Source organism: Moschus berezovskii, chromosome 24, assembly GCF_049115385.1.
Source record: "Moschus berezovskii isolate FMDL1 chromosome 24, NW_MosBer_1.0, whole genome shotgun sequence".
NCBI classification, from domain to species: domain Eukaryota; kingdom Metazoa; phylum Chordata; class Mammalia; order Artiodactyla; family Moschidae; genus Moschus; species Moschus berezovskii.
Window position 1 is genome coordinate 1,746,463 of NC_142483.1, and position 27,914 is coordinate 1,774,376.

Consider the following 27,914-nt stretch of genomic DNA (forward strand, 5'->3'; position numbering starts at 1 on the left):
GGCTCTTGCCCGCTGGACCTTCGGGGACCCAGGGACCGGCGCCGCCCTGGAGGCAGGCTCTTGCCCGCTGGACCTTCGGGGACCCAGGGACCGGCGCCGCGCTGGAGGCAGGCTCTTACCCGCTGGACCGTCGGGGACCCAGGGACCGGCGCCGCCCTGGAGGCAGGCCTTACCCGCTGGACCGTCGGGGCCATACCGCCTGGGATTTCCTCCTGCTCTTTTGCTGTGAACTTGCCCCTCTGCCGCCTCACTTGCCTGAGTCGCTCTTCTTGCTGTCTTGTAGGTCGCTTGTCAGCCGACCTTGGCGACGTGGCCCTCCGTAGGAGAAGGGCTGTGGTCCTCCAGCAGTGTGCTCTCCTCTGGCCACCGTGTACACTGTAGGGGTGCCCCGTGTGTGCCTGCTCAGCCCCTCTGCTGTGGCAGGCGGGCCACTGTGAGTGGCCTGGTGGGTGTGGCTGGCCCCTGGCCCAGTTGGTCGCTTTTTTTCTTTTAATAATGTTAGCATTAGCTGGTCCCGTGGTTGCCCAGGTACAGATGACATTTCCCAGCATCTCTTGCAGCTCGGTATGGCCAGTGGGATGAGTTTAGAGGGTGTGTGAGCCGGAGTGCCTGAGCCTCCCCTCCCTGTCTCCTTCCCGGGGACGGGAGGGTAGATGTGATGCTGGTGATTAGCTTCTGCCAGGGTCGACACCCTAGGGGATGACAGAGCAACACAACGGAAGGAACCTGGGCCCCTGGGTGACCACGTGGAGCACAGCTGCTCTGTCGTCCACTCCCTTCTGAACCGCTACGGGAGAGAAAGTTCTGTCTTGTTTGGCCCAGAGTATTGTGGGAGCTCATTTATCACGGTGGCTTAGCCTGGGCTATAACTGATCCAGACCCCAAGCCCTGGCGTCCCTAACCAGACACAGCTGGCAGAAGTAGGAAGCGTGTGAGACATGGGCTCAGGAAGCAAGCAGGCTCAGCCCAGGCTTGGGTGCTGATCTGCTGTGAGGTGCCTGGTGGTCCCTCAGCCTCTCTGGGCACCTCTGCATGCTAGGCCATCTCAAACGTGCCTCCAGTGAGATGAGGGCTGTATGAGCGATGATGCACCTTTGCTTGTCAGGCAGAGGTCAGAGAAGATTTTATTAGGAAACTCCTGAGGGTGAAGCTTAGTGTGGTTGGAATCTACAGGAATCCTGCCCGCCTGCTGCTGGCCGATTCCAGGGGGCCAGAGCAGGGGCGGGGGTGCTTCAGGAACGTCTCTTCTGGTGCCATTTATTATCACTATTATTATTTCTAAAATATGTATTTCTCTCTTGCCTCGGGTCTCAGTGGCAGCACGCAGGGTCTTCATCGCGTCACCTGGGCTCTTTGGCTGTGGTTTATGAACTCACTGGTTTGCGGCTCGTGGGCTTAGCTGTAGCATGTGGGATCCTGGCTCCCCAACCAGGGGTCAAACCCATGTCCCCTGCGTTGGAAGGTGGATTCTTCACCCACGGACTGCCAGGGAAGTCCCTGCCCCTTTTAGTTTTCATTAACATATACAGTAAAGCTGAGCTTCTGGAGAGGAACGCCCACTTCCATGGATCTTATTACACGCGTGGACCCCTGCGGCCCCACACATGGCCGGGTGTCGCCCTCCAGCCCTCCCTGTGGCCCCGCCTGGGACTGCCTGCTGGGTCCCCGGTCCTGCTTTCCCCGTGGTCCCTCTTCTGTGTCCTCCTGGTGACCCCCTGCTCCCAAGTTCTGCATCCTCCCATCTGCTACCCTCCCCCTCACCTCCGGGAGGCAGGTCAGAGCCCCTGCAAGGCGCCCGTTGCCTGGGAGGTGAGTCATCAGGGCCCCATCCCGGCCAGGCGCCTGCCCTCGCCCTGCCCTCTGCAGGGCTCCGTCCTCCTAGGCTTGGACTGGCCCCTCTCATCTGGACTCTCAGAACCCTCTCGTCTGCCATGGTTTAGCACTGATTCCACCTGCACTGCAGTGCTTGCCAACGTGTCTTTCTCTCCTACGAGGGTTTAAGGTTGATGGGACTGGGCAGCCTGTCTTGCTCCTGCCTGTGACCCGCGGGGCCCGGTACCTACTGGGTGCTCAGGAAAGCGGGGTCTGGGGTCTGTACTCACGGGGCGCTTTACGGCAGCACACTTGGGCGCTCCCTATTCTGCATTAAATGCCCTTCCCTCCTGTCTGCCCATCTAACTGCTCTTCTAGTTTAAGGCCACCTCCACCAGGAAGCCTGCCGTGATCACTGTCTCCTCCCTGGGAGTTCCCCCAGCCCCGTGTCCAGCCTTCAGCACTTCCGGGGGCATGGGTGGTGTCCTCAGTGGAGTGCGGGGCACGAGGTTGCTGGAGCAGTCATGCTGTGTGGACGAAGAGGACACCGCTGGGAAGGGAAGAGATCCTGGGAGCCCAGGGAAGGGATTCTGGACTGAGCCAGGCAGAAAAGCGGGCACCTCGACTCCACGGGCAGGGGGCTGGCGGCAGTTACAGGCTGATCCAGCAACTGTCAGCAACGTGCATGCTGGCAGCAGGAATGCAGGCCAGGAATGAGGAGCGGAGGGAAGGCGTGGCTCCCAGGCTCCGAGCGTGGACCAGTCTCAGAAGGAGCCAGTGACCCCAGGGTCCTGAGGATGTGATGGTGGCCAGGCTGCCCACAGGCCGGGCCAGCAACCTCAGCAGGAGATGGAGAAGGAGTGGGTGAGGGCCGGGGCTGTGGAGGCAGGTGCCGAGGGCTCCCTACGCAGGAGCTCACAGCCAGCCAAAGCTTGGTGCAGGGCTTCCAGCACGGCCGAGGGGCCAGACGTCCCCTCTGGAAAGAGAGAGTGGGCAGCAGGGAGGGTCATTCTGCTCCCTGTAGCCCGCAGGGCTGCCCGCCCTCCTTCCGGGCCCTCCCCAGCCCTGGCCACTTCTCTCCCTCTGAGGACTCCGGGGAAGGCAGCTTCTAGTGCCCAGTTTCTGAACTCCTCCTTGATGCCCGGGGCCAGTCAGGGCATTGGACGCACCCGAGTCCTGCCCAGCGGTGCCCGGTGAGGCCAGTGAGCACAGGCTCATCACCAGTGAGGCTCCCCTCCTGATTTCACCAGGCACGAGCTAGCCCTGATGAAATTGTGCTGCCCTGAACTTTGAACAACGGGGCCACATGGCCTCGTGCTTAAGGGAGAGACCTGGGGTCTCAGTGCGCTGACCCTTGGCCGCCCTGTGCCTCAGTCTCCCCATCTGTGGAATGGGTATGATGACAGTCCTCCCTCTGCAGTAAGCCCGGGGCTACACTGGCAGCAGGGATCTGCCTGACTTCCTTGGAGTCTGACCACGCTGGCTTTTATTTGGCCTTTTCCCTGCAGTGCTCGCTCCCTGTCCTCAAACAGCACCTTCGGCTTCCTGAAGCCTGTTCCTGACTGTACCCTTTGCAGATGGGCTAGGCAGGACTGTGTGTGAGTCGCTCAGTCGTGTCTGACTCTTTGCAACCCACGGCTTCTCTGTCCATGGAATTCTCCAGGCAAGAATACTGGAGTGGATTGCCATGCCCACCTCCAGAGGAACTTCCTGACCCAGTCTCCTGCCTCGCAGGCAGCTTCTGTACCGTTTGAGCTACAGGGAGGTCTCCTGACTTCTCTTTTGCGGGTGGGCTGGGCAGGAACGAGGCAGCATTTGGCAGACAAGACACTCAGAACAGAGGAGCTGGGTCAGGACGCCACCCAGGCCTTGGAAGATGGGTCAGGGAGGGGGGCTCACCTACCGTGTGCCGGGTCCCTGCAAGCGTCCAGCGTGCTCAGCAAAATCTTCCCCAGGGCCTTTTTCGATATGTTCTTAAAAAAAGAAATGAGACAGGGCTGGACTGGCCATGGTTGCTGTATCTTCAAGAAATGGGTGGGGCTTCGTGGCCCCCACAGGCTTCTGTGTGGCTCCCTGGGGGCAGGTAGAGTCTGTTCCCCGCCCGCTACCCCCAGCCCATGGTCCTTTCCTGGCCCCCATCCCTGTGATGACTGCACTGCCCAGACTCTTGGTGGGTACTGGAGCAGAGTGCTGCTGCTGCTAAGTCACTTCAGTCGTGTCCGACCCTGTGCGACCCCATAGACGGCAGCCCACCAGGCTCCCCCGTCCCTGGGATTCTCCAGGCAAGAATACTGGAGTGGGTTGCCATTGCCTTCTCCAGGACCCATTTAATCCAAGACCACGTACTGACAGGCCACTGTCCCTGCACCCAAGGAGGCACTTGGAAAATGACCATAAGAAGAGCATTTTGAAGTGTTAGCTCCTTTAATCCTTGCAACAGCTTATTTTATTCTCATTTTAGCCAGTGAAAAAGCAGTGCTGAGAAAATGAGGACTCTTCCTGAAGCCATCAGCCGGGAAGTGGAGGAAGCAGGTACTCTGTGTTAATAGATGTCCGATCTTGAACCGTCTTTGAATTCCTGGGATAAATCCAACTGATCACCTTGTCTTTCTTTAAACACTGCCGGGTTTGGTTTGCTAATGTGCTGTTGATATTTCTGCATCCACATTTAGGTGTGACACTAGCTTATAATTTATTTTCTGGTTTTGAGATCACCATTATATGGGCTTCATGAATTAGAGAATCCCCCTTCTTTTCGATTACTTTCCCTGAGCTCCTTCTATGTCTGGAGGTAGAGGTGACTCCTGCCTATGTGGGGAGCTTAGAGCCAGCGCCTGACGCAGGCGGGCTTCACCCCTGCGGGCCCCTCCCCAGCCCTGGGTGTGCCAGCTCCCGTGGGCCTACCAGGTCACGGAGCCTCTGCAGGAGCCCCAGCACGTCCTCCAGCTTCTCCTCCAGCAGGGACAGCCGCACCCTCTCTGTCTCCACCATCTGCAGCTCCTGCCGCAGGCTATCGTTCTCACCCACCTTCCGCTGCAGCTCTGCCTGTGGGGACACCAGGGGCTCAGCGCCCGCCATGCCACCCTCAGCCCCATGCACACAGCACCACCCCCAGGCGGGGCCCACAGCCTGCCCTGACCCTCCCACAGCGGTCATCTCACCTGGCCCCTGAGCCTACAGACAGAACCGCCCTGTCTCCCCAGGGAGGGCACCGAGGCCCACAGAAGCTGCACGCCTGGCCAAGGCCACACGGTCAGTCAGGCTGATGTAAGCACGTGCATGCTTCCTTCCTGGCGGGAAGGCTCCATCCTTCCTTCTCTTCTCCATCTGCTTGTCCTTTCTAAATTTGTTTGGTTGCAAACAGCAAGCTGGTCTGGCCAGTTTGAGCCGAGGAGGAATTCACCGCCAGGATAGTGGCTTGTCCCCAGGATGGGTCACTGGCTGGAGAATGTCGAGGGGTGGGGGCATGGAGCGTGAGGCAGGAGAGGCAGCTGGACACTCCTGTCTGGGGGCTGCAGCTGAGAACACCCTCTACCCATTCCCCACCTCCCTCGAGACGGGAGCCCCAGGAAAGGGGCCCGACTGGCCCAGCCTCAGTCACCGGCCCAGCCCTGGTCGGGGGCAGGGACGCTGCTGCTCCCTGCAGAATACCAGGGGGAGAGGGTGGCGAGTTGAAGAATGCCACGTGGACACCTGCCTTCTAAAGCAGGGGTGGGAGGAACAAGGCAGCGATGGAGGGAGAGGGAAGCCGCTGAAGGTGTGGCGTCCTTGGGCAGGAGAGAGAGCGCGGGGCCTGTGCACTGGGGAGCGTGGTCCGTGGGCCTCAGGAACTGAGCTCCCCACCCTCCTCCCTCCACAGCCAGTTCTCCTTGGGGGAGGTGTCTCTGTTCCATTTCAGCTGCCAATCATGGGATCCTGTCTGCCTACCACAGAGATCAGTCCAGGTATGGCCACGTGACTGAGGCTGACCATTGGCGTTCTTCCCTGAGATTTACTGTACAGGGCTATTATTGTTCCTGTGGGGGTTTTAACTAGGCTGCTGGGAGCCTAGAGCTGCCTGGGGTCCTGCTTTCCCTCACCCTACCACATGGAGAAAGCCCCTCTATAACAGGGAAAAGTGAGGCCAGCACCCATGAAAACAACGGAGCAGACAGATAGGGGCAATATAGTCTGAGTCCCTGGATCCAACTGTGCCTGAAGCTCATCTTAGCTGTTCTTTTGAAACCATTCTCCCAGCTCCATCTGGTAATAAATTCATGCTTTTTTTCCCTTGAGCTGATCTGAGATGGATCCTTTAACGTGCAGCCAAAATATTCTTCGTTAGATCTAAATCATCTCTCAGAGCCTTGGTTTATCCATCTGTGAAGGGGGCACAGGACTTGACTGAGATGGCTCACAGTCCTTCCACCTGTAAGAGGCTAGCCATTGGTCTGGCTCCCAGCCTCTGGGGCTCCGCTGACCTCCTCCTCAGGCGTCCTCAGAGTCTTTGCCGGGCAGCCCCGGGACCCCAGCTGCTCCACCAGCATGGCGACACCGGCCTCCAGCTCCCCCAGGGCGCAGGCATGGTTGGCACCGCCCAAGTGGCTGAAGTGAGTCATGAGCTTCTCGGCCGTCTGGTCATCGCACCTGCAGCGGGGGAGCGTACTGGCACAGAGGGGGCTGCTTTCCAAAGTCTGTTCCAGCCTGCAGGGGGCGGGGATGCGTTATTACTGAGTCTGTCTCCCCTGAAAGCTAGGTGGGGCCATGGCACCTCCTGCCCACACCCTTCCCCGGTTCCCCGTGTCATCAGAGCAAAAGCCAGAGGCCTCGCTCAGTCTGCCTGTTACCTCCCCTACCTCCTTCCCACTCACCTTCGCGCTTTCTGCTCCAACCACAGCAGCCTCCTCCAGGCCCCTCCCATGTGCCCCAGGGCCTTTGCACCTGCTGTTCCCTCTGCCCGAAAGGCGTTCCCCTCATTTCCTTCAGGTCTCTGCTCAAACAGCACCTTCTCAGCGCCCCCCCAGCATGTCCTGCCCCCTCCCCGTCCTCACGCTTGTCACCACTCAGGAGAACAGAGGCTCCTGGGCGGCAGCGGGGGTGGGGGTAGCTGTCTTGGTTAGTGCTGTTTGCCAGGAGCCCTATGCTTGTTGACTTAACAGGTTGGTGATAACACTGACCGAAGAAAATCGGCAGAACTTTATAATAAAAGAGTCAGCGCTGTCCCCCCACCCCCTGTGGAGTGCCTGCTGGGATGGGGTCCCATGGGGGCATTTTATACCCTCGATGGCGAATCCTTACAAATCCTCTGCCAGGCAAGTGTTAGTGTCCCATCTTAGAGATGGGAAGACTGAGGCTCAGAAGTCAGGTGACTTGACCGGGGTGGGGGGCAGGCTTAGGAGTTGAGAACAGTGGGTTAGGAAAGGGTCTGACACATAGGGGGTCACATTCGAGCTGTGGGGCAGGTCTGGGGTGGTCACTGGAGTGAGGATCGGGGGATTAAGCCGCCAGGAAGTATGCCCTTGCTCAGCTCATTTCTCCCTGACACTTGCCCAGGGCCATCGGCTCGACCAATGGATCTGGGGACCGAGCATGAAACAGCAGGAGGGGACCCAGCCTGGATGTGAATCAGGTCAGCCTCCCACATTCCAGGCCCATCACTGCACACAGGGGCCGCCCTGTGCTCCCAGGGTGACCGCAGGGGCCCGGCCCCGGGTATGCCCGATCCTGGGTGTCCTCGCCGGAGCACGTACCCCCTCCCGCAGCCGGAGAGACCAGCCAGCAGGGCCGTGACCTCGGCCGGCGGCCGCTGTGCCTCCTGCCACTTCTCGCGGTCGTCCTCCTCGTCAGAGGCGGCCTGGCCCTCGACGGAGCGGAACAGCTGCTCGTCCAGCCCTGGAGAGGCACGGGCTGCGGACAGGGACAGAGGCAGGGGAGGAGCCCCCTCTTTGGGGGCCGCCCCAACTCCCCTTGGGAGCCCTCCTGCCTCCGCTCCGCCCAGGCTCAGGGTGGATGTGAGTCCAACCCGGCAGTCAGAGCGCAGCCGCCCGGCCGCGTGACAGGTGCAGGCAGGGCTGGGGACCCCGCGGGGGCTGGGGCCGGTCGGGCCAAGCCCTGACTCAGGGAGGAGGGACGCCCCTGTTCCTCCCGCCAGGGCCTGGAGGGCGTGGGTCTGGCCGCTAGGGGTGAGGGGCGCGCCTTCTGCACAGTGAGCCTCGCAGAGGCTGGTGGGTGAGGCCAGGGGAATGGGGCTCTGCTGACATGGGACTGTGCCGGAAGCCTGCTTGGGCCTTTAAGTGAGTTAGGTGAACCAGAAAGTTCCCTTGAGCTAGAGCGGTTCAGGCTGAATGGACAATGTCCTGCCCGGCACAGCCCCCGGCCCCAGAGGACCGCGCTCAGGAGTGGGCCCTGGACACTTGTGTTTTATGAGGCTCCTGGGTGATCCTGACGGACTGGCAGGTTTGGGCACCCCTGGCTCGGGTGTCCTGAGTTTGGACGCCCAGCTGGGTGGCTGCAGGGCCGTCCTGTTTGTTCTCAGTGAAAAGTGTTCCAGACCCAGTAGAACCGGGACTGAGGGGACGGTCAATAACTTGATCGTGTTATGGTATTGACAATTTGGTTTTCTTCCTGGGGCTTTCCTGGTGCTCGTGTGTGTGTGTGTGTGTGTGTGTGTGTGACTATAGCCACAGTTGTCCCAGTGCCCGAGGACGGGGCAGTATAGGGCCTCTGAAGCCATGTGAGAGGGCTGGCGCCTGGCAGCCTGTCTGCGCCTGCCTATAGCCCAGTTGGGAGAGCCCTGGGCACTGGCTCAGACAGCTTCTCTCCTTTTTCCTTTGTTCCTGATGCTGCACACCCAGCAGACCCAGGTTCTTAACATGATGGGCCTCTTTGTGGCCTTCTCGAGGGGTGACCAGTCAGCCCTGCTTGCATACCTCTGATGACGGGGAGCTTACTCCCACTCTGGCTCCGTGGGTGCCAACCCATCCCTGCATGGCATTGACAGGAGACATGTTTCCGCATGCTGAGCCAGAGCCCACCTCCCTGGGGCCCACCCTCCCCCACAGGGTGTCCGCTTTCAGGCCTGCGGGGAGCGGGGGACCCTGAGGGCTGGGGAAGCCCAGCCTCAGCAGGTAGAGCGTGGGGCTCTTTCTGGAGGCCGGATGGCGGCACCAGCGCAGACAGGACCCTGGGTGTGTGGGACAGACCTTGGTCCGGGGGTCTGCTGGCCGGGCTGCTGTGGGACCCACAGCCTCCCTCTGGAGGGGGGTCTGGGCCTCTGGTCTCACCATCCTCAGGCTCTCTGCTCTTGGCATCTGGCTCTGGGCTGGCTCGTGGTGCGGTGGGGAGCTGGGTTTCCTCTGACCTGTGTGGAGGGAGACAGAGGTGTTGAGAGGGCAGGGGCTCCGCCGGTTTCCTGCAGGAGAGTGTGGGGTGTGGGCCCACCCTCCCCACGGCTAAGACTAAGCTGCCTGTGACATGCCTGCCAAAGCCCGTGGTGGTCTCTGCGGCTGACCCCACTGGCCCACTACCTAATGGCCAGCATGGCAGAGTCAGCTTTCCACAGAGGACAGTCACCCAGCTTCTCTTGCATCTAAGACATAGGCTTGTGATGCGATTTTAGCCAATGGGACTGGAGGCAAAACCCTCTGAGGAGCCTCTGTGTTCAGAAGGGTGAGGGTCCTTGGTTCCCACCCCAGCTCTGCCAGAGGGACCAGTGGTGGGACTGGGGGCCCCTTTTGCAGGCGGATCACTGGAGTTGACACCTCTGAGGTCCTCCCAGCTCCCGTTCGGTTCTCGCCCTGTGCCAACGGGCAGAGGGGCAGGAAGCCATCGGGGCGGCCGGGAGCTCCAACCTTCTGTGTTTCATGAGCCACTAACTCTGACTGATGACACCCTGCATTCAGGCTCCCCCAGTACAAGCCGAGGATGGGAAGGGGCTCGGCAGCATCAGTGTGAGACCCCCTGGATTCGGATTCTTGGTTCAGAGAGAGACTAGAGCTTGGGCATATCATTTGAGGTCTAACTGGGGAGGGGACAGTCCCTCTCAACTCCAGAGGCTCAGATCACAACCAGAAGAGAAGACGGAGGAGTCTAGGGTACAGGACGGCTTTCTCACGAAGACCGCCGACCGAGGGTGGGATAGGCGTCCTTGGGAGGAGGTGAGCTTCCTGGTAGAGGAGGCGTGTAAACAGTGAGGGGCTCTGGTGGGCATTCGATTCTGAATGGCGTTGGAATGGGCTCCCCTGGGGGCTCAGAGGTAAAGAATCCACCTGCCAATGCAGGAAACACAGGTTCGTCTCCTGGGTCGGGAAGATCCCCTGTAGGAGGGCATGGCCACCAACTCCAGCCTTCTTGCCTGGAGAATCCCATGGACAGAGGAGCCTGGTGGGGTGCAGTCCACGGGGTCACAAAGAGTCGGACACGACTGAGCGACTAAAGGACAGCAACAGTGGACAGCGTCTAAGTCTCCCCATGTGAGAAACTTGTTTTCCCTAAATTATTTAAGGGCTTCAACAAGCAAAACGAGCTGGCGGGGACAGCCCTTATAAACAGTTTCCTAGCAGAGGCTGGCCCACGTTCCCCACACCCCCTCAGACACCGGGGTGTCTGGTTCCAAGCTGGTTCCAAGGGCGACTTCCTGTGTCAACACGTCAACAGCTAAATCTCTCAGCATCCCTGCGAGGTGCCAGGTGCTGCTGCAGGGCTGTGACCATGTCCTCCCAACACCCTGCCTGGATGGAGGCAGAGACCGTCCTGACCCCGTTTCTCAGAGTGGCCGGCCCAAGCCACATGGCTCAGAAGTGTAGGAGTTGGGTTTACACCCCGGCCCCGCCAGGCGCAGGGGACGCTTGCGCAGCGAGCTCGGAGAGGCCCAGCCCAGCTGCCGCCCTGGTTAGGGGACCGCAGGTCACATGCAGCGGAGTCAGGAAGGGGAAGCAGCAGGGACAGAGCTGGGAGGCAGAGCGCCACGGTCGAGGACACGCTCTGCAACTTTCCGAGAAGCGAGACGCGGCTGCGGAGAAACACGGGACGTGCGCTGGCCCAGCAGCTGGCCCTCCCGGCCCGCGTGGCTGGCCCCTCTCCGCGGGGTCCGTCTGCAGCCGCAGGGCCCTTCGCGTGCCACACGGGCGAGCCGAGCCATCGCCTCTTTGGAGCAGACAGCGAGCCTCCCGGCTCGTTCTCCGCCTGCTCCACTCACGTCCTGTCAGCCACCCCGCTCCCTGGCCGGACACCTCCGGCCCGCGGCTTCCGGGAGGCGCCGTCCTCCGCAGCGCCCTTTCCCTCGCTCGTCCTCCGCGTCCTGACCCTCAACCCGAGGACCTCGTCTCTCTTCCTCCTGCGCACTCGCTCTGCGAGGGCTCAGCCGGCTGCCAAACCTGCCTGCAGCCCTGGCCCCAGGTCACAGGTCCCCTCTTCCCAGTTTCTTTTCTATCGTGGGTTATTACAGGCTGCCGAGTGTAGTTCCCTGTGCTGTACAGGCGGTCCTTGCTGTTTATCTGTGTGCTCTGAGTGTTTTAATGGAAAAACTCAGCTTCTGAGAAGCCCTAAGAAAGATTTACTCTCATTCCTGCCATTTCACAGATGAGCAAACTAAGGCGCGGAGCAGGAGGAGCTGGCCCAGACCCCGCGGGCGCCTCGGCCCGCTGGGAGCAGCCCACCAGGCTGGTCCCCCCAGCCCCTCTCTCATCTCGCGCCCCCGCCTGGACGCCCTGAGCTCCCGGCTGTTGGCATTTCCTGGGGGGCCCAACACAGGACGGAGCGGCCAGTCGAGCTCGTCCGGTGGATGAAGGAAGGAGGAAGGGCGTGGTGATGGCACCGTTGTGGGCAGGTCAGGGGATGAGACGAAGCACAGGTCAGGTGGGCACAGGCCCCACGCCCGACAGGATCGCTCCTCCCTCCCCCCGATCTTGGATTGTTCCAGAAAGACAGTGAGAAAGGGCACCAGCGTTCAGACCCCGGGGCCGTCCCAGGCCTGTGGATGCGGCTGACCCCCTGCCCAGCCCATGGAGGGTGGGACCCTCCAGGCGAGAGAGTGAGCAGGACCTCCCATAACCACAGGCATTTCGGGTCCCTGGCTGAACTGTTGACTGAAACAGATTTCCTTTCACAGGAAACATTATCACCCAGAGTGAAAAGCCAGTATCTCTTGCAAAGATACGAAGTAACCAGGAAAACACAGAAAATGACAACAGAGCCGCCAGCGCCAGTTAGGTCTCGTTTTCCGTCTGCCTCTGAACCAGGCGGCTGCTTCTTTGTTGAAAAGAGGTTGGCACTGCTAAGGACAGCTGGAGAGGCACCAGATCCGGCCTGGGACCTGAGCCAACAGGACTGAAAAAGCTGGTGGAGGCCCTCCCTGGCCGGCGACCCGCGCCCCAGCCCATGAGGGCCGCTCTGCCCAGGGAGACATGGAGGGGCTGGGGGCGCTTCTGCAGAGAGGGCGGTCACCCCACAGGAGTCGCCGAACGCCTTCTGCGCAGGCCCTTGGGGGCAGCGGGCCGTCGCTGCCTGCAGCCCCTCGTGCCCTCGCACCCGGCAGACCCCAGGCCTCGTCCTGGGGGGTCCCCTCCAGCTGCACACATCTGCTCAGCACCTGGAGCCCCCCCAGACATCTTCCTCCTGCTGGAGGTGGTGGCTGCCTCTGGCTCCCGGCCCGGCATCCGACACGGCCTGACAAGGGCCAGATGTTCCTGAGCTCTCCCGGCTCCAGGCCTCCAGGGGACTGACCCTCCCTGGGGTCTGCGGTGCGGAGAGGGCTTCTGTGAAGCTGCCAAATCTGCCTCTGCCCCCAGCACCCTGGCATGGCCATGGGACCCTCCATGACTGCCCCTGCCCCGAGCCCCATCTCAACCCCCTGTTCATCCACCAGTAAACACCGATGGCCCTGGATTGTTTTGTCTAATGTGTACTAAAAACAACTAATGAGCACAGCAAACCATCTTAGGCCTAAGTTTCTGACAGTGGTACAACTTCCCTTTAAGTGTTCAGTCGTGTCCAGTTCCTGAGCCCCATGGACTGTAGCCCGCCAGGCTCCTCTGTCCATGGGATTCTCCAGGCAAGAAAACTGGATTGGGTTGCCATTTCCTTCTCCGGGGGATCTTCCCAAGCCACTTATTGAACTGGGTCTCCTGCATTGTAGGCAGATTCTTTACCACCCGAGCCACCAGGGGCTATGCCTTTAAATCCATTCAGTAAGAAGAGCGATGACTTAAGGGAAGATAGTAACTAGAGAAGAAGAATACACGTTTTATGCAGAGATGGCAAAAACTGACACCGATCCTTGGACAGTGCCTGGACTTTGGCAAATGCCTGGACAGCAGCGCGTCGTGAGATGTGGGCACTGCTGGAGCCAGACCCTTGCCAAGTCCCTCAGCCGCTCATTCTGTCCCCTCACAGCACAGGACCCACCTCTGACAAACTGCCACCCTCTTTTTACAGCGGTTATGTTGGAAGATCCCAAAGTGAGCTGAATAAGGGATAGACCCTATCTTTATGTATACTTTGAAAAAACTTAGGGTGATGCTTCTGAACTGTGGTGCTGGAGAAGAAGACTCTTGAGAGTCCCTTGGACTGCAAGGAGATCCAACCAGTCCATCCCAAAGGAGATCAGTCCTGAGTGTTCATTGGAAGGGCTGATGCTGAAGCTGAAACTCCAATACTTTGGCCACCTGATGCGAAGAACTGACTCATTGGAAAAGACCCTGATGCTGGGAAAGATTGAGGGCAGGAGAAGGGGATGACAGAGGATGAGATGGTTGGATGGCATCACCAACTTGATGGACATGAGTTTGAGTAAACTCCGGGAGTTGGTGATGGACAGGGAGACCTGGCGTGCTGCAGTCCATAGGGTCGCCAAGAGTCGGACACGACTGAGCGACTGAACTGAACTGAACTGATGATGCTTTGTGATTTAAAGGAGAGAGAAATGAATTTTACAGCACACATTTCAATATGTAAATAGTCAAGGTATAAAAAACTTTTAGATGATTAAACCTATTTAATAATGGCTTAGTTTGAATTTCAGAGAGGTAAGGTAATACTTAATTGGATGTTCGTGACACTCTTTCCCTATATTTGACATCGATATAAGGGCTAGGAAAAGGTATTCAGATAGATGGATGGATGGACAGATGGACACAGAGACAGATATGCAGACTCCCTGGGACACGGAGTCACGTATGCCAGTGGACACAGGAGCTCTGTTCCAGCTGGTTAAACTTCACAAGTGTTGTTATCATCTGTGATGTGTTTGTGAAATGATGAGCAACCCTTGGAAAATTCCAAACAAACTAACTAACATAACCTTTCCTCAACTGGCACAGCATTGCATTCTAAGACTCTCTGTATTAAAGCTGTACAAAAAAAGTTGTGTTTACATGGTTAGATGTAGTTAGATGGTAGTCTCAGATAGTTAACAGTGAAAAGCACGTTTTTCGTGGGATGAACACCCAGCTGGGCATTTGGAAGTTATTTGGGGTACAAGGTAACCCTGGTGGGTGGTACAAGAACTACCCAAAGGCCTGTGTCCCTGGGAACCACCCACCCCCATCAAGTTCCAGGAACACCGCCCACCTGGTCACTGAGACAAACAGGCCCTCCAAATGAATGTCCAGGATGTCTCTGGTGGCGATACTGCTCCCATGGAGACACCTTGTCCTCTAGGAACAACCCCCCAGGACCCCACACCCTAACTCCTGCAACCTGTGAATGTGGCAGGTGTCACTCCTGGGATGGTGTTACATTATGTGGGAGAGCTGACCTTAAGCGTGGGTATTATCTCCACCTCATCACACTTTAAAGACAGAACTGTCTTGGCTGGTGCAGAAGAGGAAGTCAGGGAGACGTGCAGTGTGAGAAGGACTTGTGTCATCGCTGGCTGGAGGATGAACAGGGCCATGGGAGGTGGAATGTGGAGAGTGACCCCTGCCAACAGCCAGCAAAGCACAGGGATTATAGTCATACAGCCTTAAGGACCTGAATTCAGCTCCCCTTGGGTGAGCCTGGAAACAGATTCTTCTCTTGAGTCCCAGGTCAGCGGCAGCTTAATTTCGGCCTTGTGGGAGCCCAGGCAGAGAGACTAGGCAAGCCCGCCTGTGCTTCTGGCCTGCAGAGTGTGAGATCATAAGTGGATGTTGTTTCGAGTGCCTGAGTTGGCGGTAATCTGTTTTGGTTGCATGGAAACCAGATGCAACAAACCAAACAGGCGCACCCATCTGCCTTGTTGGGGCAGTCTCAGCGATTCCACCAGGCACCGAGTGGCCAGGCGCCTCCAGCCAGGAGATCTGACTGGTCTCAGCTGACTGTGGAGAGTCCTTCTTTTTGCCAAAGTTTGTTTAGGAACAGGCGTATGATGTGGTCCTGGCCGGTGAGAAGTAAGAAGATGTCTTCCAGGAGAATCTCTGGGAGCAGAGGAGTTGAAGGAGGAAGTTATTTTTCTGTCTCTGGATGCAGCAGTGATGCCTGCGGCCATGGCAGCCTTCTTGTGACCATGAGGGGCCTTTGCTGAGAGACCAAGATGACAAGCTGAGGAAGCCACGGTCGGAAGGCGGAGAACTGGGGACCTGCAGGCGTCACTGTGCTGCTCTCCCTTGGGCTTCTCACGCAGGATCATCAGTGTTCCTGTGGTTTAAGCCGTCCTGAGCAGAGTTTTCTGTTACTTGCAGCCTAAAGTATGGCCAGTGATAAACAGAGCGCTGCTGGGGGGTTACACGAGGTTGTGTATGTGAAGTTGTCAGCGCAGTGCCTCGTGCTACAAATGCACCAAAACGGGGGCTCTGCTCCCCTCCTGCCTCAGCCCCTGCACGAGTCAAGGCCCGACCAGAGAAGGCGGGCCAGTGCGGGATGCCCACCTATGTTCACGTCTGTACCTGCAGAGCTGTCTCAAGAGCTTTACCACCAGGAAGTGGCCCCTGTGATTGGGGGACCAGCCCAGCAAGTCTGAAATCCAGAGGAGGGGCTCACAGGCGTCTGGAGCCCTGGATGCAGTGGAATCCCTTTGTTTCAGGGAAGTGCTCAGCCTCACTTAAAGGCCTACTGAGTGATTAGATCGGCTTCACTCAGATTATCCAGGATCATCTGTCTCTCTAACTCCAGTGCAACTGGTTATGAACTTGAATTACATCTGCAAAACACCCACGGCAACCATGGGTTAGCATTTGAATGGCTTGGCTGTAACCAAATGGCTCAGCAAGGTGGTCCAGTCAGAGACCATCAAACACCCCCGAATTCGGCTTTCTTCTGAGCTGGATGGAAAACGTCACTTGCGTTTGCTTCCCTCTCTGCGTTCGTCCCTCTGACACCCAGTGGCCCCTAAGCTTCAGGAAGCTCCTGGGCAGAGTGGACACTCGAGGCCTGACTAGGAGCGGGGGTGCCAGGCAGCCGGAGGTCCCAGAGGCTCGCAGGCCGGCTGCCTTTCCTGAGCAAAGGCTCAGAGGAAACAGAGCCTTGCGTGTGCAAACAACAGAACAACAGTAGGAAGACGGGCTCAGCGGGGGACCTTGGAGGAAGAGCTAAAAATAAGTCCCGCAGAGTGAAGTGTGCAGACAGTGCGCGGGGCCGGGGCACCCTTCTCAACTGTTCCTCGTTTCTGCTCCCTAGCTAAACGCGGGGTGCTGCGTTTACTGGGGGCCAGGTGCAAGGGGGTGTCCGAGCAGCGTCCCTCCAGTCCAGGCTGTTAATTCTGCTCTGTAACGCATCCGACAGATGAAGTGTGGCGGCCACCGTGTGTGTTGGAAACAGTGCACGCAGTGGAGCGGCCCCACCCGTGGGAGCTGCCTGCCTCGGGGCCACCCGGAACCGGTGGCGTCATGACAGAAATAAATGAAAGACAGGAAGGCCAAGGGCTAGGAGAGACGACGGAGCAGAGGCCAGCGCCTCTGAAGATGCCGTGGGACGTAGCTGAGACGGCTGGGTGGGTGTGAATTTGTCGGGAGTGCCCCAGCGTGGTCAGGGCACCTGAAGGAGTCAGGGAGAGCTTTGGGGTGTGAGGAGCAGAGGGGCTGGCAACCTGGAGGTTTGCGTGTGGGCAGAGTGGAGGACGCTGGGGCCGGAGTGGGGACCCCACCACCTCGGACCACTGTCACGGCCAAAGGCAGCTGACTGATCAGGCCACCTGGGCGCTGGGAGGCTGCCCCTGGCCTGGGGAACCAACCACATGGGCTGCTTGTCACCCATCTGCGTGCCTGAGGCCACCCGCCGGGCCTGGAACTGAAAAAGCAGGGTTCCCAAACGTGCGGTCACAGAGCATCCCCAACAGAACCCCGAAGGCACAGAGCTGAGGCTGTTCCCTCGCCCCAGCCCGACGGAAGCAGGAGAGCCCGGGACTCCTGGGCCCCTGAGGACTGAGCCCTGCCTGGGTTGTGCCCTGGCCGCCTGGGTGACCTTGGCCAGATGGCCGTCCCTTTCCGAAGGACACATTTACTGTGCAGATTGTTGGTGTTCAGTCGCTAAGTGTGTCCAACTCTGCAACCCCGTGGACTGCAGCCTCCCTGTCCATCACCAACTCCCGGAGCTCGCTCAGACTCATGTCCATCGAGTCGGTGATGGCATCCGACCATCTCATCCTCTGTCGTCCCCTTCTCCTCATGCCCTCAGCAGGGTCCCAGCATCAGGGTCTTTTCCAGTGAGTCAGCTCTTCACATGAGGTGGCCAAAGTATTGGAGTTTCAGCTTCAGCATCAGTCCTTCCAATGAACACCCAGGACTGATCTCCTTTAGGATGGACTGGTTGGATCTCCTTGCAGTCCAAAGGACTCTCAAGAGTCTTCTCCAACACCACAGTTCAAAAGCATCAGTTCTTCGGCGCTCAGCCTTCTTTATGGTTCAGCTCTCACATCCATACATGACCACTGCACGCATTGGCTTAAATCAAGACCCTTCTGGCAGGAGCCCACCACCCAGACCCTAGGCTGTCAGGGGGAAGTGTGGGCCCAGGCTGTGCCCTGAGGAAATCCGGCTGGGGACACCTTTTGCCTGGGGGTAGACGGCTCTGGGGGACACTGTCCATCGGACAGCTGACCGGCCTGCCGCCAGCTCCCCCCCCGTGCTGTCTGTGGTGCCCCGGCTCCCTGCGCGTGGGCCCTGCCTTGGCTGCCCCTCTCACTTGGCCATGCAAGTGTAGTTTGGGGGCAGGCGTTGCTTCTCTGGGTAGAAGAGGACAGAAGTCCGCCTGCTCTTTGCCTTTAATAGTGTGGTGAAGGCCACATGTCTGAGGGACATCTCTGAGGATGTGTCACATGACCACTGGAAAAACCACAGCTTTGACCAGTCAGACCTTTGTTGGCAAAGTAACGTCTCTGCTTTTTAATACACTGTGTAGGTTGGTCATGGCTTTTCTTCCAAGGAGTAAATGTCTTTTAATTTCATGGCTGCAGTCACCATCTGCAGTGATTTTGGAGCCCAGAAAAATAAAGTCAGCCACTGTTTCCCCATCTATTTCCCATGAAGTGTTGGGACCGGATGCCATGATCTTAGTTGTCTGAATGCTGAGCTTTAAGCCAGCTTTTCACTCTCCTGTTTCACTTTCATTAAGAGGCTCTTTAGTTCTTCGCTTGCTGCCATAAGGGTGGTGTCATCTGTGTATCTGAGGTTATTGATATTTCTTGCGGCAATCTTGATTCCAGCTTGTGCTTCACCCAGCCCAGCATTTCACATGATATACTCTGCATAGAAGTTAAACAAGCAGTCTGATAACCCCTAACTTGGGGCCTCCCTGGTGGCTCAGACTGTAAAGAATCTGCTTGCAATGCAGAGACCTGGCTTCGATCCCTGGGTTGAGAAGATCCCCTGGAGGAGGAAATGGCAGCCCACTCCAGTATTGCTGCCTGGAGAATCCCGTGGACGGAGGAGCCTGGCGGGCTGCAGTCCATGGGGTCGCACAGAGTTGGACTTGAGTGAGCCCCTGACACTTTCACACATTCACTTAACCACCCACTGAGGGCTTCTCGTGCTCCAGCAGGACCCCCTAGAGTAGGAAGCGCCAGTCACCTGACCACCGGCTCCTCAGCCTGTGCCCAGCGGGACCCTTTGCTGAGCTTGGCTCCTGGGGTCTGCGACCGTGAACATGACTGTGTGCGAGTCCCCTGACCCCTGAGGCACCGGCTCGGCATCCGGCCTCTGTTGCCCAGACATCCACGGGTCATCGGAGCGCTGTGCTGGCACCGGGGTGACACCCGCTCGTGTTTGCGCTCCCCAGCCCAGCGTGATGGGAGCACACCAAGACCCACTCTGGGTGACCCCTGGCTGGCTCCTCCGCCCAGAGGAAGCTTCCCCTTGTCCGTGCTTCGGCTGCCCCCTGCTCCACTGTCTGTTTTATCCTGCAGATCCTAAGGTCCCGTCCTTGAGGAAGCATCTTAGGCCAGGGAGGCTCTGCCCAGCTCCGGGTGAGGCCTCGGGTATGGGCTGGGGGCCCATCCCTTCTTGGGCACTGCACCCAGAAACAGCGCCCTCACCGGCCTCGCCTCCCGTCTCCCTGTCTGCCCATCTCCACAGCCTGAAGGGCCGCCGTGAAGCTCGGAGCAGCCACTTCGCTACCTGTTTGTCATGCTCGTTCTCGGGGTGAAGGCCTCGTGCCTCAGCCCAGCACTCAGGGCATTTCGCCATGCCCACTGCGCTCCCAGCACCCTCTCTGCTGCTTCCCACCTCGCACCCGCCAGCCACAGGCTGTCCCCCTGCTCCCTCAAGGCACCGGGCCTTTGTTTGCACTGACAGCAACCCGAATCTGCCGCGCCTGAGAAAACTCCTATTCATCCTTCAGCACCCAGCTCAAGTGACGGCTTTCCCTGGAGAGATGCCCCAGCCGGCATCACGCACGCCTTCTCTGTGCTTGCCGACACTCTGCAACTCCAGCAGGCCCCTGACACTCAGCGGACACTGCCCGCTGCCTGTGGAGATCCCCATGCACAGCGGGCTCTACAGGGCCAGGCTCCAGGGCCAGCCTCCGGTTCCTATCAATGGCACCGACTCCCGTTCCCATTACTGTTTATGAGGGATGCTGAGAGAAGGAATAGATGTTAAAGTCATCTCCAACTTTATCAAGGACCTTCTCAGCGAGAAGCAGCATTCTAGGTGTTTCCTACGTATTGGCACTTTATCTTCAAATTCCCTGTGAAGTGGGTGTCTGAATAGTTACTGTTCTTGCCCCGTTTTACTGATGAGGATACGGAGGCCCGCAGCGGCAAGAACGACGCACACAGGTCAGCACCCCAGAGCTGCACCCCCTTCTGCACCGCCCTGTCCCCACCTCACTGATCACCCACACACAGCTGGGGGCGCGGGGTCCCACCCCCGCTTCACAGTGAGGAAAGCGAGCCTCACAGAGGGGCAGGGACTGGCTCAAGGGCCCGTGTAAGCGTCTGGGATTCAGGTCGAGGCCGGGCTGCGCCTCCCGAGCCTGCCCCCCGCCCTGAACGCCCTCTGCGGCTCGGCCCGGGGTGGTCTGGTGGGGCAGGCGCCCGGCCAGCACTGGCCCTTTGTGAGCTGGGGCATTGTCCCCAGGAGAGGCCTTGGTTCCCACGAGCGGCCACCCACACGCTGGTTTCTCAGGATACTGGGAGCTGCATCCCCCCTCTGCCCCAGATGGTCCCCCCCCGCCCCCCGCCCCCCACCCATCTGCCTCCCTCTGGACCCCCTGACGTTGCCCCCCCAACCTCCCAGGCCCGGCCGCCCTGGTGGGGCGGGAGAAAGGCTTGGCCCGCAAAGCCTTCATCTTTGTGGAGGGCGGCCCCCTGCCTCCCTCTGTCTCCCCCCGACCACCCTGTCTTTTCATCCTTCACACAACAAAGCCAGAGGCCGGGGGGCCCTCTCTTCAGCCCCAGCTGAGCTGGCTTTTTGGTCTCCTTTCTGAAGGCGGAGCCCAGCCCCCGGCCCCAGGCTGCCTGGCCAGGTGTCCTAAAGGGCCAGCTTCGCCCCACCAGCGCAGGGCGGGGGCAGCGGGCAGATGGGCGGCTGAGACACGAGGCTTCGAGAGAACCTGCGGTCACCGAATGGAAGACGGCTCCGCTGGAAGCAGAGTCAGGTCCCGGGACGGCTCGGCGCCCGCCTGGCGCTGCACACCCATGGCCTTGCTGCCAGGACGTTCCCGAGGCAGCTTCTGTCCACACGCCTGTTGGTCCCGACACTTGCTCATTCACCGTCTTGCTCGGGGCCCTGGGCTGGGTGCTGGGCCTAAGAGCCTCAAGCCGTCCTGCTTCCTAGCAGGCCCAGGGTTCACGGGCTGAGCCCGGAGACCAGTCATAAGCCCATCCTTACGGGGCTGATTGGCCCATCCTCCCTGCAACTTCTGAGGCACAGGACGGGGAGGGTGGGGAGGGTGCAGACTGCCCCCAGACACCGCAAAGCGTTCAGCGGCCTGGAAGAGCTGACTCTGGGGTGTGTATTGTTCGACATTTCTGGGACATGCACTTGTGATGTGATTCTCCTGGGAGGATCTCAGACCCAGAGTTTGACAGGGTTCACTGTGGGTTGGTGTATGTTTGGTGGGTCAGTCACTAAAGTTTGGCCAGTCAGAGCATCACATGATCCTGACTCCTGGTGGGTTCAGTGATGAACATGCTTCCAAGTTGGTCTGTTGAGGCTCAGCCTGGCACTCCAGCAGGCTAACTCAGACAAGAGATGATCTTTCTACTGGACTTGGAGCTTTGTAGATGTCAATGCCCCAAAGGCTGCCAGGGGAGAGAACTTGCCTGGGAGTGAAGCCCAGAGCTTCTGTATCCTGTGACACTGTTTGAGTACCTGGATCCAGCCATGCCTGAAGCTGGTCTTACCTAAACTTTAGTAAAAGCCAGCTTCTTTTTTAAGCGAGTCAGACTTTCTGGCATTAATTAAGAGACCTGGCTGATGGAAAGAGACAGCAGAGGAGAGAAAGCTGGAGAGTGTTTGGGTCTAGCTTGGGAGAAGTGACAGGGAAACACTGTATTCTGATGGAGGGCTGGACGACATTGTCTGAATCGTGGTGGTAGATATTCCGTGTGAAACTGCATCACTGCATCGTAATCCGCGTCTTCCACTTGGGATCAGTCGTGCTTGCTCTGCTCACACCTGTGCCGGGAGGAGGGACTGTCTTGTGGGATTTGGAGGAGCCGAGTCTGCTGTCTGGGACGAGGCGGTGTGAGCCTGAGGAGGCCAGCTGTGGGCAGCAGGAGCCCGGAGGTTGATGGGACCGTGATGGGCCCAGCAGTCCTTCTCTGCAGTTGGGCTGGCTGGGGGAGCTCCAGGAGGCTGTGGACTGCGTCGATGTGCGGAATACTTGTATGAGATCCAGGACCCTCACCGTCCTGCAAGCAGTAGTCTCTCCCTTGGGCCCCTCTGCACAAAGCACGTGTGTGTCCCCGCGTGCAAGTTCATGGCCTGCTCTGCTCGGGCCCAGGGACCGTCAGAGGGCAGTGGGCATGCCTGTGTCCATTCTGTGTGCCCGACGTATCTGCGCAGGGCTTTGTCCGTGGAAGGTGGTTAGGAAATGTGGGACAAATACGTATCTCTCTCCAATGGCTTAAATATCCCCTGTCTCTTCTCCTAGGTTCCTGGTCAAGACGGTGGATGGAGGTGCTATGGGAAGTACCCTTTCTACCTTCAAACACACAGAAGTGCTGGAGAAAACGTTACCATTTCGGAGAATGCAGAGCCAAGGCCACAGCTTAGAAGGTGAGAGGCCCGGCCTGTGTGGGGGCAGGAGGCGGAGCTGAAACGCCCCCGAGGGACCAGGACCCGGGGTCTGAGGCCCAGGCGGCACAGGGGCAGGGGACCCTGGGTGCTGCGGGAAGACAAGGAGGCCCCTACAGGAGGAGGGGGCCGTCCAGGGGCCGTCTCATCCACGGACGGAGGCGAGAAAACCCCGCCGACTGCTTCGGGATGCTGCCTGAGGTGTGGGGCCGTTTCTCACCAGCTGTGTAGTGAGAAAGCTTGAGCAAAGAGACGCATCTAGAAAGCAGCCCAGAATCAGGCCCTGGTGGGGGCAGAGAGGGAATCCCCCCACTGCGATCGGGGGACCCTCCAGGGTCCTGACTTCTGTCAAAGCTGGGCTCAGGGCGGCCATCCCCATCATGACGGGGAGAACTGGGCGGGCTGGGGTTACAGGAACGCCAGAGAGATGAGAGGGGGCGGCTTCCCTGAGAGACAGGGCGAGGCCTGGGGAGGGAGGCGAAGGCCCGGCTTTGAGAAATAACTCACAGCCCTTCCTCCTGAGCAGCGAGGAGGGGCTCCGCAGGGGGAGGAGTCCGGTCTGGAGTCGGGAAGCTCAGCTGAGTCCTGGGTCCCGCAAGCTTGGTTTTGTGACCAGTGTTCTTGGCTGTTCTGTCCCCTTTCCTTTCCTTTCTTCAAAGACAGAGAGCACTGGGGGCAAGTCAGCCTGCAAACGTGCAAGCTCTGACTACAGAAAACAGACAGAGGAGGTCTGCTCCCGGGGCTGGGCCGGGACAAAAGTGGCAGCCGTCACCTAACCGCCACAGGGAGGTCACTGTTCGGCCCTGGTTTCCTCACTCACTGGGCATGGCCTTTGGAGCCTCTGCAGTATCTGCTCCCTTCTCCCTTCCTAAGGGGGTGGTTTGGTTGCTCAGTCGTGTCCAACTCTTGAGATTCCGTGGACTGTAGCCCGCCAGGCTCCTCTGTCCATGGGATTCTCCAGGCAAGAATACTGGAGTGGGTTGCCACTTCCTTCTCCAGAGGAAGCCCCAGTTTTGGTTGGGATATCAGCATCACCTGACTCTCTTGCAGGTAGAGGCAGCCACATGATGCAGTTCTGGCCAAGTTGAAGGAGGTGCAAGTTCCAGAGGGAGAAGCCGGTGGTGGGGTGGGGGTGGGGGGGCTCTCCCTGAACATCAAGGCAAAGCTCATTAGCAGAAAATCCTTCTTGCCCTCAATGTCACTGGTCCATCTTATGCCTGGATAGCAGACATGAGGTCTGGAGCTGCAGCAGCCATCTTGTAACCATAAGCCAACAACAAAGACTGTGAAGTGGAAATAAAGAACACAGGCTGTGGGGCAGACAGACCCTCCTTTTCCACTTTCTGGCTGTGTGGCCCTGGGATGTCACTTAACTTCTCAGAGCCTCACTTCCCACAGTCTGTAAGATGAGGCAGAACCTCTCCCTTGCACAGTCTTGAGATGATTAAATTATGCATTGGCTGTGGATCCACATTTTGTCCTGTAAAGAGCTACATGAATGTTTGGAGTTACTTTTATAACCATGCTGTAAAGAACAGTTACTTTAGGTCAAAAGAAAGAAGAGACCCTTCATTTCTCTTCTTGGAGAAAGATCCAAGGCTGGACACGGGCCTTAAGTCAACAGGCCCCACTTCCCAGCTGATCAGCTCTGCAAACAGGAAGTGACCGTCCAAACATTTGGAGCTGCAGGAGGCTAGCCCAGAGCGGACCTCTTCCCTCCAGCGTTATGCTTTTTCGTGTCCCCACTGAAAGCACCTCGGAACTCAAGGACACGGTCTGCCTGCTGAGGAACGAGGTTCAAAGCCACCCCTTCTGGCTGCCCTGCCCACCAGTCCGGGCCAGACCAGCTTCCTTTCGGGCTGGAGGCGGGCAGCAGCCTCCGGCTCCCGCCATTCCCCTCCCTGTCACAGCTGTACCACAGCAGAGTGACATTTTTGCGAGTCTGTTCCTGTGACCTCCCCCCCACCCCTCGCCAGAACCTTCCCACGGCTTCATGCTGTCCCGAGGGAAGGCTGACGTCCTCACCATGACCTTGGTGGGCTGGGTCCCTGCCTGCCTCTCCCGCCCTATGCCTCCAGCCACTCTCGGTTTCTGCCCAGGGTCCAGGGCCTTCCGCCTGTGTGCTTTGCCTGCACTGTTTCCGGTTTCTAGAGCCCTCTCCCTTCCTCCCCTCCCTGGCCCATCTCGCCAGGTAACCGCCCATGCCACCCCCCGCCCCCAGCGCCCTCCTCCTGTATCAGGGCTTCGGGTACCCCGCAGGGCAAGGATTTCAGAACGGCGCGTTCACAGTGACCCCCCTGCAGCCTCACACAGCTGCTGCACAGAGCCGGTGCTCAGTGCACGTGTAAGGCAGGCCGGGTGCCTTGGAATTTGAAACGGTGGGAGCTCTGTTCACTGAGCACCTAAATGAGCCAGGCAGGGCCTCACAGCATCTTCACAGCCACTCGGGTAGGCAGGAACCGCAGTCTCCATTCCACCCAAGAGGAAACAGGGACTCGGAGGGGGCCAGTGACTTTCCCAAGGTGTCACGTCAGAGGTCCTGCCAGGGTTTGAACCTTGGTCCCAAGCCCAGTGTCCTGCCCTGGTGAAGCTAGCACAAGGGATCCGGCCCATCTGTTTCCTCACCTGGAGAAGGGGGACATCATGGCATCTGCCTCCCAGGGCTGGTGGCTGGGAGGACTCAGTGAGTTAAGTCACCTGAGTGCTCAGAGGCTGGCCCATCTTAGGTGCCCAGAAACTGTTAGCTGTTACCATCATTAGTATCGCGCTGATTAGTCAAAACAAAAATGAATAAATATAGCCTATTGCCCGCTGCCCCTATGAATAGGCAAATGGAGGCAGTTGATGGGTGAACCGGCCATGGATGGACGGATGGATGCGTGGATGGACGGATGGATGCGTGGATGGACGGATGGATGAGCGGATGGACGGATGGATGAGCGGATGGACGGATGGATGAGTGGATGGACGGATGGATGAGCGGATGGACGGATGGATGAGCGGATGGACGGATGGATGAGCGGATGGACGGATGGATGAGTGGATGGATGGACGGATGAGTGGATCCATGAACGCGTGAACAACAGGGAACCATGAGAAAGAGTGGGGAGGAGGAAAGCACCAGAGAACGGGAGGGGATCCCAGACCCCAGCTCCCCGCTCACCTGTAGCGCCGCAGCTCGCCCTCCAGCCGCCGCAGCCCGCGCTGCAGGCCGGGCACCTGGCGCGCCAGAGCCTCGAGCTCGCGGACGCGCCCCAGGCTGCGGAGCACCGCCTTCCGGGCCTCTTCCGCGCGCCGCCGCACCTCGGCCTGGCCCCGGCGCAGCCGCCCCGCGTGAGCCTCAGCCGCTGCCAGCGCGCCCCGCGCCTGCCGCAGCTCCCGCGCCGCCGCCTCGGGCTCGCCGCGCGCCGCCTCCTGGGCACCCGCCTGGCTCTTCCAGAGGCCGACCTGCCGGGACAGGGGCCGTGTGAGCTCGATTAGCCCTCACCCTGATTCTGCTAAGATGGGAGCTCGCATCGTCCCGAGGTAATGGGTGCCCCGGGTAAGGGATGCGGGCCAGCGAGGCCCGAAGCTCGAGCTCTGCTCTTTGCGCGGTTCCGGTGAGTCCCCAGACTCTTCTCCACCCGCCTCCAGCCCACAGAGGTGGTCCTCTCGCATGGGCTCAGGTGCATCTTCTGGGCCCTCCCCACTCCTAGCTGCTAGGCAGCAGGTCCTTAAGGGCGAGGTTTTCTTCTGCTGCGTTCATTGTTGTGCCTTCAGGCGCCTAAAATAGGCCTGGCACACAGTAGGTGTTCAGTAAAGACTGAGAGAACGAGTGATCCTGGACGATCTTACTCCACATACAGGAGCACCTCCCCGCCCCAGGCTTTGCTTCTGGGATGCCCGTGGGCGCGGCCCTTGCCTTGGCCACTAAAATCTGCGCCTGGACCCCTGGGCGCTTCTGGGCCTCTCCCTACCCCTCGAGGCTGTGCCCGGGCCGCAAGCAGCTCCCGCAGAGGCTGTTCTGGGCCTCGTCTGATCCCGCGCCTCTTGTCGTCCCCTTTGGCACAAGGGTGGTGCTCAAGTGCTTGCTGACTGAAGCGCAGACGCCTGCCCTGGGTCCGCGCCTCTCTCGCCGCCTGGCCCCCGCAGCGCTGGGTGGCCTGGTGCCTGCCTGATGGACAGCGCGACACTATTTAGCACCGGGGACGTGAGGCCTGGCCCCCAGCAGCCCCTGCCCCGCAACGTTTGTTGAGTGACTGCACAGAGCTGCCGGAAGAGCCGGGGGTACGCAGGGAGCTCCTTAAGGGCGGGGCAGAGTCTTCCGCACACCTTATCTCCTAGGCCTCCCGGAAGCCTCCAGAGGCCTATGTGAGACCGTCCGGGTTTCCTGGAAGGGTTTGGGCCTAAGAGGAGACGGGTGCGGCTGGGGATGGTTTCCTCAGCGGGACTGGGGTTTGGGTGTGAAATGGGCGATGTGAGTAGGGGAGGGGCCCCGAGGGGGTGGAGCGGCTGGGCGGCAAGTAGGCCCAGGCCAGGCGGGCTGCCCCCTGCTCCTCCCCTCCTGCCCAGGAGGGGCTCTCAGCCCGCCGCGGTCGCCGGCCCTCCCGTCCCGTCCTTTCCCGCCCACCCCCTTCCGTCCCGGCCGCGGGCGCACCTGCAGCGCCAGGCAGCGAGCGTCACTGCTCTGCAGCGCGGCCCGCAGGTCCTCCACCAGCTCGCGCAGGCTGCAGTTTTCCTCCTCCAGCCGCGCCAGGCGCTCGCCGTCCGGGCCGCCGTCGGGGCTGGGCGGGCGGGCCGCTCGGCGGCGGCGGCGGCGCGGGCGGCGCAGGCGGATCTGCGTCTCGATGTGCTCGCTCAGAGCGCCGCGGGGCAGACGGGGCCCGGCGCGGGTGCCGAAGTAGCCGCAGAGGCGCGCGTGGAACTGGCGGAAGGTGAGCTCGGGCGGCTCCGCGCGCAGCGCCAGGCGCGCCTCCTCCTCGGCATCCTCGTCCCCGTCGGCGGCCTCCCCAGCGGCCGCGTCCCCGGCGATCGCGTCCCCAGAGTTCGTGTCTCCGGCGGCCGTATCCTCGGAGGCCTCCCCGGGGGCGGCAGCCCCCTCGACGCGCAGTCCCAGCACCGCGCAGAGGGCGCGGAAGTCGGCGCGGGGCAAGCGGCCGGCCCCTCGGCAGTCCAGGTGGTGGAAGACCTCCTGCAGATACTGGTCCAGGCCGGTGGCCAGCACCACGATCTCGTTCTCCACGCCGCGGTCCAGCCCGTAGTGGTGCGCCAGGGCGCTCAGGAGCCACTGCGTGCGCCGCGCCGGCCGCCCGTACGGGTCACTGGCCGCGCCTTCCATGCCGGCTTCCGCGCCCGGGCCGCTGGGCTCCCCGCGGCGGAGCGCCCCTCCTCCAGTCCCTCCGCCCACCACTTCCAGGGGCGGCCCCGGCTTTCTCGAAAGGAGGGGCTTAGCGGCGGCTGCAGCGGAGCCGGCGGCGTCTAGCGGCGGCGCTG

General features: G+C 59.9%; 1 protein-coding gene and 1 long non-coding RNA gene across 3 annotated transcripts; one reads left to right on the forward strand and one right to left on the reverse strand.

Moving 5' to 3' along the window:
* Positions 1–12: 12 nt before the first annotated feature.
* EFCC1 (EF-hand and coiled-coil domain containing 1) lies at positions 13–27,779 on the reverse strand. 2 transcript variants are annotated; one of them, XM_055413450.2, is made up of 8 exons: positions 27,079–27,779; positions 25,606–25,889; positions 8,994–9,151; positions 7,542–7,698; positions 6,273–6,495; positions 4,717–4,857; positions 3,716–3,785; positions 13–2,788 (listed from the first exon to the last, which is right to left on the reverse strand). In XM_055413450.2, the coding sequence occupies exons 1-8, from the start codon at positions 27,757–27,759 to the stop codon at positions 2,652–2,654; spliced, it is 1,851 nt and encodes a 616-aa protein (XP_055269425.1). In that variant the 5' UTR covers positions 27,760–27,779; the 3' UTR covers positions 13–2,651. The 2 variants fall into 2 exon arrangements, with proteins under 2 accessions (XP_055269425.1, XP_055269427.1); XM_055413452.1 differs by lacking the exons at positions 13–2,788; positions 3,716–3,785 and adding an exon at positions 4,241–4,390.
* On the forward strand, positions 11,061–12,194 carry LOC148773966 (uncharacterized). Its single transcript, XR_016036151.1, has 3 exons — positions 11,061–11,187; positions 11,371–11,617; positions 11,900–12,194. It is a non-coding gene; the product is annotated as an uncharacterized LOC148773966 (long non-coding RNA).
* Positions 27,780–27,914: the final 135 nt, after the last annotated feature.

Coding starts and splice junctions, on each gene's coding strand:
- EFCC1 (XM_055413450.2), bottom strand. CDS start 27,759: ATGGAAGGCGCGGCCAGTGACCCGTACGGGCGGCCGGCGCGGCGCACG. Junction 25,890..27,078: donor CTCGCTGCCTGGCGCTGCAG/GTGCGCCCGCGG, acceptor CTGTCCCGGCAG/GTCGGCCTCTGGAAGAGCCA. Junction 4,858..6,272: donor TGAGGACGCCTGAGGAGGAG/GTCAGCGGAGCC, acceptor GTGTCCCCACAG/GCAGAGCTGCAGCGGAAGGT.